We start from the raw sequence: 17034 nt of genomic DNA on the forward strand, positions 1-17034 counted from the left end.
CCAATGACTTCAAGAAAGAAAGTGTGCAAGCAAATAATCTGATTGACTGAAAACTGAATTTTGAAAAAAGTGGCTGACCATTCTCATGCAGCTTATGAACCCAACAGAATTCAAACAAAAGAGTACACGTGAAGCAGTTCAAGAAGAAAACCAAAGAGATTGTCAGTGCTCTGCCCACCCCAGCCCAGTCTGGCAGGCAGAAGGTGTCCCAGAAAAATCACCTCTGTTGTAGTTCTGTCCTTGATCCATAACAGACACTGTCAGATACAAAGTAAAAAGTAAAAACTGGTAACTCAGAGCTTGTTACCAGCATTGTATTACATGTGAAAATACAAAACTTTGCATGCATATTTTTAAAGTACGGTTGCTTTGGTGTTATTTTAATAGAATTTTTAATTATTCTTTATTTTAACATACAAGCTAAACTTGCCCGTCAAATGCAGATATACATAAAAATGTTTATGTCGTGTATTATATTCCTTTTCTATCATATCTTAATTGTTTACCCTCACTGAAGAGATATGGAATTACATTAGAGCTGGAATTCTTAATACAAAAAAGGGTTATCCACCATCTCTACGGTTTATAATTGCAAGTACATTTTTTTCTCACTTGTTCACTTTGAAACAGAAAAATAAGAATCTACCATTCTCAGGGCCGGTTCAAACAAATCTGGGCCCACCTGGGCTCAGATACCATGGTGATGGGCACGGTATAAGAACCTGAATAGAATAGAATACAAAGCCATTTAATGGGGCTGTCAGCTACAATGCTCCACAACCCCATACCCACCTCCCACCTGCACTGCCATGCTAGCTGGTGGGGAGGGAGGCATTCCGGTATGGAGAGGGTGCAGGGGTGGGGAAGAGAGCAAGGAAAGAGGTTTTATGTGAGACAAGAGTGGGGAATAAGCTGCAGCATTTTCTAGATGGATATGCTCTTGTTCAGCCACATGTTATTGGGCTTCATGCAAGAAGTCATTCAGCAAGGTCTCTGGATGGCATTGCTGGAGGAGGTCTGGCAAGATATATAGGCCTTTATGGCATCACCTCTGGGGCTCAGAAACAGATGAGGGCAGAGAATACTGTTCTCTAGGCCTCCACCTACCAAGACCTCACTTGCCCTTGCTTACCGCCACATGGTGCATGTGGTGATGGTGATTTCTTCATTAGCTTGTTAGCCAGACAGTAGCTCTCTACCTGCTCTGTGATACCCTGGAGTGAGGAGGGCTGGGACTACTGCGGCTTTAGCAGCAGCGCCTAAACTGGACTTTTGTAAAGTGGATTTTGCTTTATTTGGGTCAGTGTAATGGCATTGCACCCGAGATGCATCAGGGCCCTCTGAGTTGTGGGGTTCAGAATCCAGGAGAACCTCTCTAATTTGCTGACTTGCACAACCCCCGGCAGGTCCCTGGGGCAGGAGCCCCACTCTTTCACGACTCTGTGGCAGTGATTCTGCCTACCAAGCAGCCAGAGCTCCAGTGTGGCTAATTATTCACTGCTTCTGCCAGCTCCAGAGCAAAGCAGGTAAGAGTCCTAAGTCTCATAATAAGGAACTGAGAAGTGGGGAAAGCATTTTTCAGTGCAGCCTCTTGAAACTGATGCCAAACTGGCTTTTTCGGATCTGTAAAGCATGATGGGGAACCAGTGTGTTTGCTTAAGCCTTCCTTTAGGAAGGAAAGGACGTTTTCAGTGCCTGTGGTTTCTTTTCAAGGTTATTTTCTTATTTTTTGAGTGGGATTTTCTTTTTGTATTAACCTTGGCTATTACATTTATTTGATAATGAGAAGAGTGGCACTCACACTTCAGGAAATCCATAAATGTACTACAGACAAATACTCAAATGCCATCGCTAGCCAGGAGCAAAAGTGTTTTTGAAAATTGCAGCGAACTGGCTCAAGAAAAAAAATCAGTTGTTTCCCAAAAATAATTTACTTAATCGTTTTTAAGTATTATGGAGACTGGATTAGTTGAAGTCTGAAAAATCTGGATCAAATTTGCTATGGACAGATGAAATGTTGAACTTCTGGATAACGTGAGTTAATATTGAGTGGACATTTTCCCATGGATAGGATATATGTTGTAAAAATAAATAAATGTTTATCTGTGAGACACCACATTTCCTCAGTGCTTAATGGAAAAGGAAAATAGTGATATTCCTGCTTTACAGGTAGGGAAGTCAGTTCACCTATAACTTGATGAGCTTGAGCTTACCCAGGAGGTCAGTGGAAGAGGTGCGTGTTGGGTCCTTGATCCCCACAGGCATGCTCTATTCAATGGGCACATTAACCCCAGGGGAAAGTCAGGCTGCTTTGCTACATGGCATCCATGGAGCTATGTCTACACATCTGTTTGACAGGGTTACCTGGGAGAAACCAGCCACCTGCCTACCATCATTTTGCTCCTCTCTGTGTGATCCCATTGGAGCGCATAACCCAGCTCTAGTGCAGCATGGGATACTTTACAGCCTTCCTGTGTCATCTCCTGTTTCCCAGTCTCTGCAGCCAGGATAACCTCTATGATATGGTTCCATTATCAATCTAATCTTTTCTCTGAAGGCAATGGGAGATAACAAGCAAAAACATTGACTTGAACAGAAGATGAAGGCTTGACACCTTTTCTACCACCTCCAATTATCCAGAGACATTTTGTGGTATGTTCCTCTGGCGTTTTCATGTTTGCTGGTGAACATCCTGATCTGCAAAACCCAATCCCTGCCACAGGTTTGCTGGTCAGTGTAGATTAGTGAGGTTCTGCTGGAATTTTTCACAATGAAAACAGGAAGCATTGTTGCATAACAAGAAAGAAAAAAAATTAAATACCTTCATTTTCTATAGTGTCAACTACATTGTTGACAAGCTGTATGACAGTCACTATGGAAGCTTGCAGGGGAGGGAAAGTAGAAAATAAAGGGAGGGGAAGGACAGCTTCAGGTTAGTATTTAAAACACACATCATATGTTACCACAATAAATTCTCTCAAACAGACAGAACTGACATTGAAAAAAAAAAAAAAAAGGCTCCCAACCAATGCATGATTTATACAACGGGTTGCAGGACATTTAATTTCAGATAATCCCATACATTTTCAGAGTGGTGATAAATTCCAAACCAGCATTTCCAGAAAGGTATATGGCATGATGTGTATCACTCATAAATTCAAGCAGACTGGCCAGCTGATTCAATTAACCAAAGCAGTATCTCGTCTACCTGACACTAATTTCTAATTCATTCTTGCTTAGAGGTCTCTAGAGACGGTGCCATGTGCTCCAAGGATCATTATCTTTTTGACCATCACAGCATCAGAAACAGTGCTAAGCTCATTCTATTTCCTAAGAGGAATGTTTTATTTATTTACTCTTTGTGCTGTGCCATGTAATACCTCTGGGACGTTAAGCAGCACAGGAGGACACATGCAAGTAGCTTTGGTTCAAATTTTGATTTGTGTTTGACAGAACAGTTTCACAAATGCTTTGTGTGTTTTCTGCAGGAGTTTTACCAAAACATACTCTCCCCTGGAAATAATTAATATAGACTGTGCAGTTGTTTAACATGAAGGCCTACAATGTGTCGTCCTCTAGATCTGCACTGTGCACCACCTAACACCCCTGCTTGTGAGGACATGAAATAAACCCACCAGAGGGAAAGCTCTGGTTCAGTGGGCACTGGATCCATGCCTTTTCCTTTGTCTTTACTTATGAAAAAAATGATTGCTTTGGAGCAGGCTAAGAAGGGGACCAGAAATGCTGTGTAAGAGATACTTTTTTGTTTCACATGGCCAACAGATTCTGAGGTCACAAGAAACATATTAACAGTAACAGCGCAAATATATGTTGAATATTTTCACATCTTTGTTAAATTTTGGGCATGAGATCAGGGATATTATCCAATTTCCTCAGTTCTTGTGAAGGCTTGGCAAAAAGAGCCTCGATAAACCAAACCAGTCATGTTTTATGTTTATGTTCAGCATGTTTATGCCATCAACAGCATTGACAATTGTACAAAGGAGACTTGTACTGGCTAATGCATAATAAACATTATAGAAAAATAAGGGACTCCATGCAATTAGCTGCTGCATGGCTGGGAAGACATGGAGGGCAGCTGTAAACTCTATGAGGAGAACAACTGAGAGTGAAAAACAGATCAGAAAGTCTTCATTGCTACTAAGGGTTGGCTCTGGTGGGAGCTGAGCAGAGCATGTTCACAGAAAGGAGGGAAACTGCTTACAGCTCACTGGAGGTCAACACCCAAATACAACATTGTTCAGATTTTTTGCTTTTTGATCACAAAAAATACTGCTAACTATTCTCAGCAAGACTAGGGGAGCTGAGCAACTTAAATACAGTAGAAATAAGGTGGGAGGGGAAAAAAAAGGTAGGTTAAAAATCACACCCAAAAGGAGTTTTCATGGTAAGACAAGCCCTATTTGACCCAGCAAGAGAAGGTTCCAAGCATTCTGGAGAGGCTGAGTGGAGGCTGCCTGCACCTGATAGAAACTGAAGAGTGCAGGGCTGTCTGCACCTTCAATGGGATGTGTCCCAGTGTTTCACCAGTGCAAAACAGGTTTCCCCAGTCAGAAGCAATTACCCATTTTTACAAGACAATGTTGGCACAGCCATTTGTACATCAGCATGACACAAGCCTGTTCTCTCTGCTAGCCATTTGAGAACCTGGGAGCATTGCTCTTGGCTTTGGAGGAGGGGGTTTGGTTTGGTTGTAGTTTCACTGACAACCTTTTAATCTTTGTAGGTATATGAAGCAATAAGAATTAACTTGACAGGAAGAGGAAGGATTTATGGCTCCAGGAGGGATACCTGTTAGTCCTTAAGTACACGTATGTGAACATCTATGTGTTTACGTATGCCTGAATTTGCATTTTAGGCTATTTTACTGCAAACCTTCCCTGCTGCTTCAAGAAAACCACAGCATATGGTCTTGCATTGACCTCTGCAAATGATTCAGATGACTTAAATTTCTTCCCTCATTCTCCCTGAAGATATGGATTTGTTTGGACCTGAACTACAATTGTTACCTCTAAAGGCCTTATTTTAAATGCAGCTTTCACAAAAAATGAGTGAGCATAGGAGGTCCAATCCAGTTTCTGTGGGTACTGTGTCACTGAATTAAATGGAGGGAGGATCAGGAGCTTGAAATGTCTAATTAGAATGTAGGAGATACAAAAAGTAACAATGTACAATAAATGACCACTTGAATAATTATTTTGAAGGTAATTATAATGTAAGCATATATCATTAAAATAATACTTATTCTAAAAAAAAATAAAGGTTTTTTTTGGGTGCAGGGTAGAAAAGCATTGAGAAGCTTAACAAAAATAATCGTGATGCTTCAGACACAGCTGAACCAAAAGGAACTGCAAGTGCACTTCGCTTTCAGTGCTTTTTCCAACATTTCAGAGTACCTAGAGAAGAGCTGCATGACATGACTGAGGAACTAAGTCTCCAGACAGTTCATTAACTGGCAGCTGAGGAAACCAAGTACAATTTCTTTGTGCTAGTCTTTTTCTGTGTACCTGAATGAGACTTCCCTGACATCCACCATCCCTTCCCAGCAGAAACATCTTGTGCCTTTTCTCAGACCCACTACTCAACATATATGGGTCGTAGGAACAAAGATTTGCTCTGACTTTGTGGGTTTTTTTCAGGCTGTATATGGCTCTGCCCATGTCACCCACTGAGATAATGATGTAGGACATGAGAGCAGGCACTGAGTATGCACTGAACAAGGATTTAATGGTGTTCTATTGTTTGCTGAGCTGTGATTACCAGGCAGAAGCCAAGCCACCCGGGACTGGCTCATCGGCTCATTGTTGCTGCTGAGCACCAGCAGAGTCTTGTTGGGATCATGAATGAGACCTGGCAAATGGCACAGAAATTCCTTTTATGTGACTGATGAAACATGAAAGTCGTGCTCTTCCAAGAGGGAAAATGATAAAAATTCTACAGTTTCACTTGCAACCTATTAGTCAACATGTATCTTGTCAATAGGACTATGCTGTACTATATCTCTAATTCACTGTAAAGCTTGGTCCTGATGCAACAGCCCCAACCATCAAGATTTTTATCACATTCCTATAGATTTTTATTACATTCCTATAATTTAGTATGTGGACACAAAGTGAGGGCTTGAACCTGAGACTTTCAGCATCATTAAAGGCTTTCAAGATGTCACATGAATGTTTTCAATAATATTAGAAAGAGAGCTAAATAGCTTTTCCCCAAGCATAATACAGATAAAATCATTTCTTACCATTATCATCACCGGAATCAGACTGGAAGGAGCTGAGGGACTGTACTTCGGAGTTGCTGCCTTTATTACTTCCTGAAAAACAGGTCACTTCTTCAGCGTCATCAACCCCTTTACCTTCATTGACAGCAAAAACAAAGCAAAAAGGTACTCTCTAGGTATGCACATTTATCTATTTATACCACGGACACATTTAAATCCTGCCTTCTATTATTTTTTTCAGAATAAAATGATTTCCTTCAGCCAGAGGAAATGACCTATTCATCAAGAAGGCAGCTGCTGAAGATACCTAGACATTAGAAGTGTTTGAAGCCCAAAGAGTCTTTCAACTGGCTGACAGCACTGTAATCAAGGAAGAAACATCTGTATTCAGTATTGCCTTTTTTTAGATGACATGTAGTCTCAACAGCAAAAAAAGTGATGACTTAAAGAATGTGGTATAAACAGCTTATACAAGAGATTACAGTTACATTTATCTTTACCGTTCATTTCCTAATTTGAGAGCCTCATTAAAGGCTCATTCAATGCTCAATAAAGTTATTGTGCATCTTGTTATTCATATCAGTGGCCCTTGGATCAGATTTTAATTGCTCCATCACTGACATATAATAGATTATCCTTCAATTTACATTGCTTTTCATCAGGGACATTCAGTCTTGACAACTTCACTGTTTAGCAATGTAACTGCAACCTATGGTATAAATTCGCCTGTAATTAAACACATGTGAATAAATGCATTCAACTACATATTATAAAAGAGATAATCAGGAACACAAAAAGTTATCCCCCATAGTAAGCACTGAGAGAGAGATCTGAGCCAATTATAAATGAAGAAGCTCAGGTGCTACAAACATGGAAGTACAGCTCTCCACCTGTAGATATTTCTCCACAGCATGGCACACCTCCATACAGCAAGGGCTGATTTGTTACTGCTGAGAAGCAGGGTATGTAGAGGATGGAGTGAGTGCTGCAGTAATGAAGCTGCACTGCTTCTCACTTCTTGACAGCTGAGGTCTGTCTCCATGGCATGGCCTCATGCTGTGCAGAAATTCATACAGATACCAGAAGTGTCACTGGCAGAAACATCCAGGAGAATACAGAACAGAGCATGTATGAGGGCTGGCATGCTGATGCTTTCAATCAGCATAACTATATTTAAAGATTTAAAAGGTCGACCACAACACAACTCTGAAACACAGCCCAAATAAACGAAAATTAATTCCCTGTTTTTCACTAGAAAACCTTAGCCAACGGGCCGCTTTAGATGAAAATGTGCCGGTCAGGGCACAGGTATAGAATCATAAAATCATTAAGGTTGGAAAAGACCTCTGACATCATCGAGTCCAACCTCTGACTGAACACCACCACGCCAACTAAACCCTAACTTGAAGTGTTATGTGCTGTCGTTTCTTGAACACTTCCAGGAATGGTGACTCCTCCCTGGGCAGCCCGATCCAAGGCTTAACCACCCTTTCAGTGCAAAAATGCTTCCTGATGTCTAACCTGAACCTCTCCCAGCACATCTTGATGTTGTCCTCTTGTCCTGCTGCTAGTTGCCTGGAAGAAGAGGCCAACCTCCATCTTACTACAGTCTCCTTAAAGGCAGTGCCAGATTCTTCTGTCTAGTCCTCAGTTCCTATTGCTTAAAACTACAAGACTATGAAAGTTTCTGGATCATATAGTTTTTATTTGACAGTTTTGGTTAAAGCTTTGTTGCAATAGGGTTGAAGATTATAGAATCATAGAATGGTTTGGGCTGGAAGGGACCTTAAAGATCATCTGGTTCCAATCCCCATGCCAAGGGCAGGGAACCCTCCACTAGACCAACTTGCTTAGAGCCTCATCCAACCTTGCCTTGAACATTTCCAGGGATGGGGCAGCCACAACCTCTCTGGGTAACCTGTTCCAGTGCCTCACCACCCTCACAGTAAAGAATTCCTTCCTAATATCTAATCTAAACTCATCAGCTCAAGGCCATTCTCCCTTGTTCTATCACTAGTGAAATGTTCTATCACTCTTGTGAAATGTCCCTCTCCAGCCTTCTTGTAAGCCCCCCTCTAGGTACTGGAAGATGCATCAGGAAAAACTCCTAATAAGAGAAAACATCTTAAAAAAAAATCCTATATGATGAAGCAAACATCTCCCAGTCCATATGACATGTTCTGACTTGCAAGGATAGATGATGTAGGGCTATAACTGTTTCTGCATTTCCTGCCATGACAGATTATGAGAAGTTTGCTGTATCTCCAGCAACTTGTTCAGGAATGGAGGAAGCACTGTGTTACCAGGTGAGAAACCATCAGAGCACAAATAGGGTAAGCATGGGGATTGGAAATTTTGCAATGACTGATACTGAATGTAGATGGGAATGCAATAGACTGAAAAGGTGGTCCTATGAGCAGTACATGATTTTCTGCTTCACTTCACAGACACTGGAAGTAGAGAATATTAGTTCATTTGTCCTTGGAAGTAGAGAATATTAGTTCATTTATCCCTGTTGCAAAACAGGATTGCTTCTTGCAGAAGGTTTAAAGGTTTTTAACGCCCTTGGGGAGACAAATGGCCTGAACCTAGCAGAACTTATATTTGAGAATTATGCCCCAAATTATTTTTTTCCAATGGAAAGATGATTGCATTGTGTCACTTGAAATACTAATGCTCAGAGCACTTACTCACATGTGCTTTCTGAACAAGTGAAATAAATGCATTTAGTCATGCTTAATGCATAGAAGTAGAGCTCTTGTATGCCTAGATTATAACCTTATAACCTCTTGTATGCCTTAATTATAACCTTTCATAATTTTGAATCACTTCTTGGAGAAATGTAACAACTCACATGTAACAACAACATGCAGAGGTTGGGGCATTAAGCGTATCTGTGCCACTGTACCTGCCTCACCTTGAAGTTAAGCCTTACCTATGGTACGGAAGAATAAGACCAGCACACAGCGGTACTTACTTTCTGTCCCAGCTTCCCATGTGCTCTTCCTGATGGAGTCACAGTCGGAGCGACAGGGAGACACGGCAGGCAAGTTTGGAGCTACGCTGCACACCACCACCCCCCTCCTGGCTGTCAGTATTCGAGGGGACTCAGGATGAAATGTTGTCATCTCCTGGTGCTCTACGCCAAGCCCATCCACTATCTTGTCCAGGTTATTCCGTGAGTCACTCTGGAAGCATGGGGTATAGGCCATTGGCCTCACTGGAACCTGTGGAGGCCCAACCTCTTGGTAGATATTTCTGCTGTCTCCACTGTTCCTGATGTTTTTGAACTGGATGCCATTGCTCTTGTTGAGCAGGGCTGCAGTAGCCGGATCCTGTACGAGTGTGATGTTGTTGCGGGAATAGTTCTTCCTGAAAACTTTCTTGCGAAAAATGATAAAAAGGACGATCAACATAAATATGACAAACAGGACCACGGCTATTCCTATCAGCTCCTCCTTGCCAACGTATGAATGCCCAGCTTGTATATTGGGAACCACCACAGGGCGAAGACCACAGTATTGACCCACATAGCCAGGGGTGCAGTTACACAGAAATGAACCAAATATGTTGACACAGGAGCCACCATTTTCACATTCTTCTCTTTCACATTCATTGATGTCTTCTTCACACCTTAAAAGAAGGAAAGGAGAGTCTGGAGTTTGGAGAACACCTAGGAAACAGTCCAGCTTGTGCTTGATAACTTACCTTGTCAAAGAGGTGCCATTAGTTAACATTAACACCTCGCTGGTGCTCAGCAAATAATCTTACTATTATCATATTATTTAATGGCATTGAATTTTTTCTACATCTATTCTGTGTCTTTTTAAGACAATAAAATGGAAAGATCAAGAAGAAAATAAAAGAGTTTAAAGCATCTGATAGGATGCACTTGACCCTAATGATTGTAACAGAGAATCTGCTTTTTTTTATATCGTTTTTGGACTGTCCCATAGGATTCAATACAAAATATTAGAGGAGGATTCAAGGAGAAGACAGTTGAGACAAAATATAGTAAAAACATCAGAGTACTTATTTAAGAGAAGAGGAGGATATACTGGTTGTGTAAAATTATTTTGGGCTTGAGATAAAATGAGCAAATATTAGAAAGGCGGGGGAAAAAAGGACAGGAACCCTACTGAGAGAGGAGAACTGGAAAGAACAAGAGGTGGTAAAATGCAGAGCAAAAAGTACAAACAGTAGACAAATCAGACAAGAAAAAAGAATGTTGATGGGCAGGTCAGGGGATTTGCTGTATCTGCACCAAGTATAAAGTCAAGACAGGAATTTTAAAAAATGAATGCAATAAATTATCCTTTTATGTTAGGGTTAAGGTGACTAAATAACGGATCCACTTTCAAAACAAAGATTACCTAGCAGCTTCCACAGGTTTTACAATTGCTCAAAGAAGGATTGCTCAAAAAGCCACCACACTTAGACAGGTACATCTCAGTGAAAAGTTTCTCAAAATAACATCCTGAATCAACAATTTTGGAGGCTAAGTTCAGAAAAACCTTTATGAGTATTCAAGTATCATGGATTTTCCAACTGTAATTAGCTTAGACTTGAAATAAGTGCTAAGTTTGGGTTTATTTTTTGCTAGGTGAATCAAAGCTTTTGGGTACAAAATGCCTGATCAAAAAGCAAGCCATCATTGAGCTGAAAAGCTGTTGCCCACCTGGGGAGGGACACTTACGTTACTCCTGTCAGGCCATTTTTGCAGTTGCAGATGAAAGCGTTGCCAATGGGATCGCATGAGCCTCCGTTCCGGCAGGGATTTGGGAAGCAGGCTGTGATCTCTGACTCACAATTCCTTCCTGTAAACTGAGAGAGGCAATTGCAGTGGTATCCTGGGAGGTGAGGGACAAAGAGAGATAAATTATAATCCTACCACTGAATCTGCCTAGAAGTAAGAGGACCCATATGATTACACCAAAAATATATTGTACTGTGGAGGTAAGGGGATGTTTACACACATTCTGGTCTGTCTGTGTGGTGCACAATAATGCTTGTAAAGAGTTTGTTTATCTGGGATGTCTGGACAACTGGAGCTCATGTCCACAACCAGGAACCAGAGGAATTGCTGCAGCCCAGACCATCCTAATTGTAATGATTCAGACAAGGATAAATATCATCCATGTATAACTTCAGTAACAAGAAACATTCTCAATCCAGGATGCATTTGCCAATCTTTTGGAAAATACAGACCACATTTGCTGATAGTGGCAGTCCACGCTCCTCTTGGGTCTTCACTGATGAACAAATACATCAGTTGAGAGCTTTTCCACATCCACCCTTTACAAGGATGACACAGTAGGGATGTGAGAATAATAAAACACCATTTTCATAAAGTGCATCCTCCAGGAAGTAACTATAAACCTTAAAATACCAGCTAATCTGGGCAATGCCAGCCCTAATCAGAGCTAACTATGTGGAGTGTGCGCTATCAAAAGTCTGATTAATCACTGGCTGCAAAACATCAGACATAACACCACTCGCGCAGAGGGGGACCCTGTTGGGGATCTAAGTCCTATTTTTATGTTTTCTGCCAACACAGGAGGAACATCAAAGTAAAAAAACATTTTTAAATGCATCAGTTCACCTTGCCAAGTATCAAATGACAAATCTCTTTTTTTTTTTTTCTCTCCTTGTGATTTCATATGCCCCTATGCCAATAATAAAAGCTTTCTTTAAGGTCACAAAGAAATCCAGTGAGGCAGTGCATCTCTTTATGTTGTGAACTGGATATAGAAATCTGAGTGCTTTTTCACCTGAAAAGATCAAGGAGCATGTAGGCTGTGAAAGCCATGAGATGGCTGAGACAGTCCCTGGAAAGGAAAGGCTCGTAGGTTAGAGTTGTTGAACTAGCTAAATTTTCTTGGACATCTGTAAAAAAACTTTGGCTGATCTTTTAAAAGACTGCTTACACAATCCAAATGTCCTAAACAGATGTGTAGGCAAGGTTCAAGCTCCATTTATGAGGTTCACATACTTACTGAATATAGCATATTAAGCAACTGGAACAAGGAAACTTCCTGCAACTAATACTGCTGGAGTTAGAGCTAAAATGGTTGAGTGCAACTCAATTCAGTGTCAAAATTATTGGAGATCAAACTGATGTAGATTAAATGTCATCCCTCAGTGGTGACCCTTTTAAACATATTTTTAAAAACTTTCTATATCTATACATCTGGCAAAAAATAAAATACTTATTTTAAAAGTTACTCTTTCAGTAAACATGGCAGGAATTTCCAGCACAGTTACAAGGAAAAGAATTTCATGGAAGCAATATATGAAAGCCCAGCAGAGGCATAAGGAAAAAGCAATTTTGCATTAAGACTCCCACATCTTTTATGTCCTATCCGGTTCAGGTCGCCTTGTTCAGTTACTCTATTGGAATTCTGTCATGAGGACAGGCTTTGAGAATAAACTTGGAACCAGACTTGCTGCCATACTCAGTCAAGAGTCCAACCCTATTTAATTGAAGATAAATGAAATAGATACTCAAATATCACACTGTTTCATTGTCCTGCTACAAGAAGGGAGACAGAAGCACTGCTGTTTTCAGGGTTGCAGAGTTAAAAAAGATTATTCAACTTTCAGGCTTCTTAAAAAGTACGTTTGGTCAGCATCAGCAAAATAGGATTATTTCTTTTTGTATCTTAGATTTCTTTTTGCGCCACTCAGATAATGTGAACAGCCTTCTGTACCTGGTGAGAAGATCTGTGTCTGAAAAATTACAAACCTGTGACTGTAGGTAGAATACACAGTATAAATAAATAAGGCTGTTTCAGTGCTTCATTTTATGACTGAACAGTGACATCTATAGTTCGAAAATTTACAGTAATGTTTTATATGGATTTTTATCGTCTCAACAAGTTTAAGTGAAATGTTCAATTCAAATATAAAACATTTTATTCATAATCAATTCTGTTGCCTTATTTAATAGAAGAATATATGTTATTCTATTTGTTATCTGATATTTTTAACTTCCATAACTTTAAGGTGATGCTAAAAGCCAACTTTCTATTGGTTTTTAAGCACATTCCTAGGTGCCAATCATTTGCAAGACAAAGCCTTTGAACCACTTTCTTTTTACATCCTGTGTTTGTTTCAGCTGACTAAACTTTAGGTTCTCAGTCTATAACACATTCTGTTTACATTTATTCATTTTAGAAAACTTGAGAAGTATTGATTTAATTTAAAAAAAATACTTTTACCACCAAGTATAAAAGGAACATTGATTTATGCATTTTATAGTAAGAGGAGATGGAACTGAATGCTCCAGATGAGTCAGAGCCCTTTTTGGCAATGTATGAACAGGACCAAAAGTGTGCTTCTGAAAGCCTACCTTTTTCACTGAATTTGATTTAATGATGGTGGAACACAGATATTAGACGACTGAAATTTTCACTATAGATTCTAAGCTTAAGGAACAAAGGTAGAAATAAAAAAGGTACTAAAACAAGACAGTATTAAATTACCATATTTATCACTGACATTTCCTGTCATTGGATTCACTGCCATACACCTGCCAAGCCTAAGCCACTGGCAAAAGACACAGAACTTTTCTGTGACACACATGCCCAGGGCTGCAGTGCATTCACCCGGGAGGCCTCCAACACAGCAAAGCATATGTCAAAATTCATGGAGAAGGGAAGTGAAGAGCTGATATGATGGCTCAGTACACACTATGCAGCAGCTCAGCCAGCAGACTTGCCAGACCTTTAATCCTTCTCCAAACCTCTCAGCAGAGGCTGTAATTTTGCCCGCTACTGCACGTTTTCACCACATGGTTGTGGACAAAGTTCAATTGTAAAGAAAACCCTTTTGGTCAGGAGTGCATCTTGAGTCTAACAAAAAATTTTTATTATACTTTTGATTTAATATCCTGGTAATGTATCATGCATTTCATCCCTCCCGTTTAGCACAAGAATAATGAACAAATTTCTCAGACCCATGGATAATAGAGCTGAAGAAAAGGCTCAGTGCCCTGTCCTCTCAGCAGGGGATGAAAAAACTCTTTTAAGCAATGCAGGGCTTGATCCTGTTCACAATGAAGGCACTGAAGTCTTGGAAATTCAACATTTAAGATCATACAGTCCATCTGAATTTCCTCCAGGAGATATGAATATTTCATTTTGCACACTGATGCTGAAAAATGTTGATCTGTGTTCTCCAAGACAGCAAATTTTGCAATGTCACCCCACTGTATTTTTTCAGAGGGAACCACTGGAAAAAGTTAGAAAGCTCTGGAAAACACCTCTGCAAGGCTGCTAGGGTGGGGCCACAACACCCTCAGCATGTGCTGCAGTAGCCTATACAAACAGCTGACCTAAGAGCAACAACAAGCTGTAAGCAACAATACAGTCTTTTTAGGCTGTATCTACACTAACAAGCCCTACAGAGCAACAACAGTGGGTCTGTGGAGCAAAACAGTTGGTGCTGAGGACCCCGCACCCTCATTGCAGGTGTCTCAGGGCTTTGGGATCGGTTGGCTGCATGCCTAGTCTTCCAACTCAGCCTGGTCCTGGCCTCAGACACCTCATCTCTCCACAGTGGGAACTGAAGCACGGACAGAGGAGATAGTCAGAAGATTCTCATTCATGATCTAAAACATTATGTAGACATAGCCGTTTCCTGCTTAATCGTAGTCTTGGGCTTACTGCTTGTTTTATAAGGCTTCTCTCGTACTCCTCTGAGTCTCCTCTATGTAGCTAAATCTCACCTTCTCACTGTGACTCAAACAGCTTCCCTTAGTGCTCTCTTGGCATGTCCAAAACCAGAGAAAAAGGTCTTTTTCATCCCAGACCTTACCAAAGAGCAACATGTGGTAAGAGAGGACACTACACAGGCTTCCTGCCTGTGTTTATTTGGCACTTAAGAAGCAAAGACAGTGGCAAAAGGCAGGCACGGTGCCATCAGCAGATGGGGTGCCATTATGTAGCAAACATCTCTGTTGGTAGCATTCCCACCCTGAGCATCTGAATGTCTGTCTATCCTAAGGTTTACTCGGCTTTATTAAAGAGGATGCTCCGAACTGCTGCCAATTCTTTTTTTGAACATGTGTATGCTCCTGTTTCTATCTATCCCATGCACGAGAAGCTGGCTTTTATCTGTTACGTGCTTTGGTTTTTCTATTTGATCTCCGCGTGTAGTTTCTTTCCCTGTTGTGCAGCTAGACCTGACAAACTCAATGTCCAGAAACAGCCCTGCCTTTGGCATTGCTCACATAGTGCTACATGGCAAGTTAACTGATTAGACAACTGAAGGTGAAGAGGACCTCTCCCAGAATTTTTGTTCTGGTATGTTTATAGTCAAACCAGGCCACCTTCAAGAAGCGTGTGTTCTTCAGCCATACATATTCCTGTCACTTCAGATTCAACTTATCTGTCTTTAAACAGATGATTGCCTCTTGCCACTTGTTGGTATGAAAACGAACCTCAGTATTTGCTGAACCAGAGTTTTCTATGAAAGGATTGGCATGCGTGTGCGTTTAAACTGGGAATTTAAATTCAGATACCTAAAAGCTATAAAAAAGATTAACGCCCCCCAATAGTTCTAAAAAGCTTTTAAAAATAATTCATGTGCATTTGATATACTCGCATTACAGTGTGCTGGGTTGTCTGTGCATGTGAAAAAGCAAGACTAAGAACATTAGTAAGACCAGGTCAGTTCATGACCCAGTTTTCCCTGATTTCATTCTTATGAAGTACCCAATCCTCAAAAACAGCTGTAAGTCAATGTTGCCAACATAATTTAAAACATGTATTAAAACCACCACCCAAGTGCCATGTTCCATTTCCCCCTCTTTGGATTTTAACTCCATTCATGAAAAAATAATAATAACAAAAAAGAAAAAAGGACAAATGAAGAGGGAAAAGCAATAACTTTCTGTCCTCACACTCTGCCCACAGTCCCTGACTCAGTAGATATTTCCACTCAAATGCTTCATGTTCAAATAAAATTGCCCACTCATATTAGCCATTTACTTTAATCAAAGCCAGATGTATATAGGACTGATCAAATTAAAAGGAAGTAACTGTACTTATAATTGCAGGTTTTACAAGCAAGAGGTTACTCTCTGTGGTTGAAAATCTTGGTGCAGTGTTTGCATTTGATCACAGTAAAAATTTCTATTGCTGAGATTGCTCATGGTTTTACTCATGCAGATAAACATACATTTACTATTGGGAGCCCTGGTAGCGCCACACTGTTATTAAGGTTGTGTGACATTTCTCATTTTAAGACCTCATATTCAGCAGCTTATAGCTTAACCACACTTTAAACACTTGGTTGAATTTTTTGGGGAAATTTCAGTTCAAAGAGTCAAGTTGTTTCATAAAGTTATGCTGTTTGTCAGGTTTCAAAATGCTAACTTTCTTTAAAAATTGCTTTACTGACCCATACTTCTAGATAGGGTCCGAAAAGTCTGGAAGAATGTGGTCTATATTTCAGGGCTGTGGTTTGCACTGCCTCCCAAGAAAACTGCCCTAAAACTGTGTAGGTCTCTTTCTACTACTAGTCTCCTGAGCTGTCAAGACCTAGTGACTGCTCATCCCCATTTGCAAGCCCTGTTTAAGCATGCATGGGATCTCCCTGTGGGGTCTCGGGACACACAGTACCCTCCCTTTAACCACTGACATCACTGGGCATACATTGCTGCCACAGGACATGATTCAGACATTCAGACCTGTGGGAACACAGGACTGCAAGCAGCGGTTCAGGCCGTGGTCACTTTCTGCTGGCTCAGAAGCCAGACTTTGAAAGCAGAGAGGCTTTTCTGTGCT

General features: G+C 40.6%; 1 protein-coding gene across 9 annotated transcripts in view; it reads right to left on the reverse strand.

The window, feature by feature from the left end:
• FAT3 (FAT atypical cadherin 3) overlaps positions 1-17034 on the reverse strand; it is a 402153-nt gene that overhangs the window by 6902 nt on the left and 378217 nt on the right. For 2 of the 9 annotated variants that reach the window (XM_051779179.1, XM_051779176.1), the window contains 5 exons: positions 10941-11094; positions 9222-9877; positions 6266-6379; positions 2822-2881; positions 222-257 (listed from right to left, as the gene is read on the reverse strand). In XM_051779179.1, the coding sequence (XP_051635139.1) occupies positions 222-257; positions 2822-2881; positions 6266-6379; positions 9222-9877; positions 10941-11094 (1020 nt within the window). Of the gene's footprint in view, positions 1-221; positions 258-646; positions 723-2821; positions 2882-6265; positions 6380-9221; positions 9878-10940; positions 11095-17034 lie in introns of all 9 variants that reach the window. The other 7 variants (XM_051779182.1, XM_051779180.1, XM_051779184.1 and 4 more) reach the window with 6 other exon arrangements.

The sequence above is a fragment of the Manacus candei genome, unplaced genomic scaffold (genome assembly GCF_025592945.1).
Source record: "Manacus candei isolate 608988 ecotype Guabito, Panama unplaced genomic scaffold, ASM2559294v1 h1tg000014l, whole genome shotgun sequence".
Classification (NCBI taxonomy): Eukaryota; Metazoa; Chordata; class Aves; order Passeriformes; family Pipridae; genus Manacus; species Manacus candei.